General features: G+C 38.3%; 1 protein-coding gene across 3 annotated transcripts in view; it reads right to left on the reverse strand.

Annotated features, from left to right (window-relative positions):
- LOC107626155 (wall-associated receptor kinase-like 14) overlaps positions 1-1,087 on the reverse strand; it is a 6,072-nt gene that overhangs the window by 4,162 nt on the left and 823 nt on the right. Inside the window, exon 2 of one of the 3 annotated variants that reach the window (XM_016328972.2) lies at positions 215-1,015. In XM_016328972.2, the coding sequence (XP_016184458.1) occupies positions 215-959 (745 nt within the window). In that variant the 5' untranslated portion in view covers positions 960-1,015. Of the gene's footprint in view, positions 1-214; positions 1,019-1,087 lie in introns of those variants that run through there. The other 2 variants (XM_016328956.2, XM_016328981.2) reach the window with 2 other exon arrangements.

Raw genomic sequence — 1,087 nt, forward strand, 5'->3', positions numbered from 1 at the left:
ATAATTTTTGAATATTTATAAGAAAAAATTTAAAGAACTAATACTTTTATTAAAATTTAGCCAATATTTAACAATAAAAAAAATGAATAATTTCACATTATTAAATGCAATAACTAATTAATGTCTGTAAATTACAAAATTTATTGATTCCGACCCCTTTTTTATTTACAATTATAAAAAAAAATTCATTAAAAAACAAATTGAGTGGACTGACCTTTCTGGCAACCGGTACCGTTGTTGAAGCCATCTCCTCTGAAACCGTCATGGCAGTGGCACCTGAACCCGTTCTTACTTGCTCCAACATTGACCTTATCACAATTCGCATTCTCAGAACAAATCCCACACGACCCTTGAAGCCACCACCCCAACTCAACCACCTGAAACTGCAGCGATACCTCTTTACTCTTATCAAAAGCAAAAGCAGAAAACAACGACCTGCACCCAATTCCTCGCCAATCCGTAACGCTCACAACATCGGCACGTTCCTTTTGATGCCGCGGTTTTGTGAAGCAACTAATGTTTTCAGTTCTTCTATCACACCCTTTAATCTCAGTCTGGCTCCCAATGAAACTAGCTATTGGGATATTGCAGCCTCCAAGCTCGTGTTCACAGCCTTGTACGAGGAAGCTGTTGTTCCATGTTGGACCATAGTTTTCTCCGAAGAGGGGTTCTATAAAATCCTTTCCCCGGTTGCATTCGGCCGGGAGAGTGATGAATATGCTTTCAGATGTTACGTTCTGGACTTGTAGATTTCCAATTTGGACTCTCTTGTTTCTGTTGGTGGTGGTGCAGTTAAGTTTGATTTCGCAATCATCAGAGAAACCAAAAGGGTACGGCAAGGAATATTCTCCGCAACTACGGTTGCAGTTATTGTGGTTCTTGCCTCTTGTTGTGTTGAACAACACCAAGATTGTTGTGAGAAGGAGGAGAATAGAAAGCTTTGTATGGGAATGAAACATTTCTTTATGAAACTTCAAATTGGGGTATGTGGGAATCTTTAATCAATAATATCACCCTTCTGCAAATAAAAAAATGGTTAGATAGATAGATAGATTCATACCCTGCACAATTGTAATAAGCTCTACTA

Source organism: Arachis ipaensis, chromosome B01 (assembly GCF_000816755.2).
Source record: "Arachis ipaensis cultivar K30076 chromosome B01, Araip1.1, whole genome shotgun sequence".
Classification (NCBI taxonomy): Eukaryota; Viridiplantae; Streptophyta; class Magnoliopsida; order Fabales; family Fabaceae; genus Arachis; species Arachis ipaensis.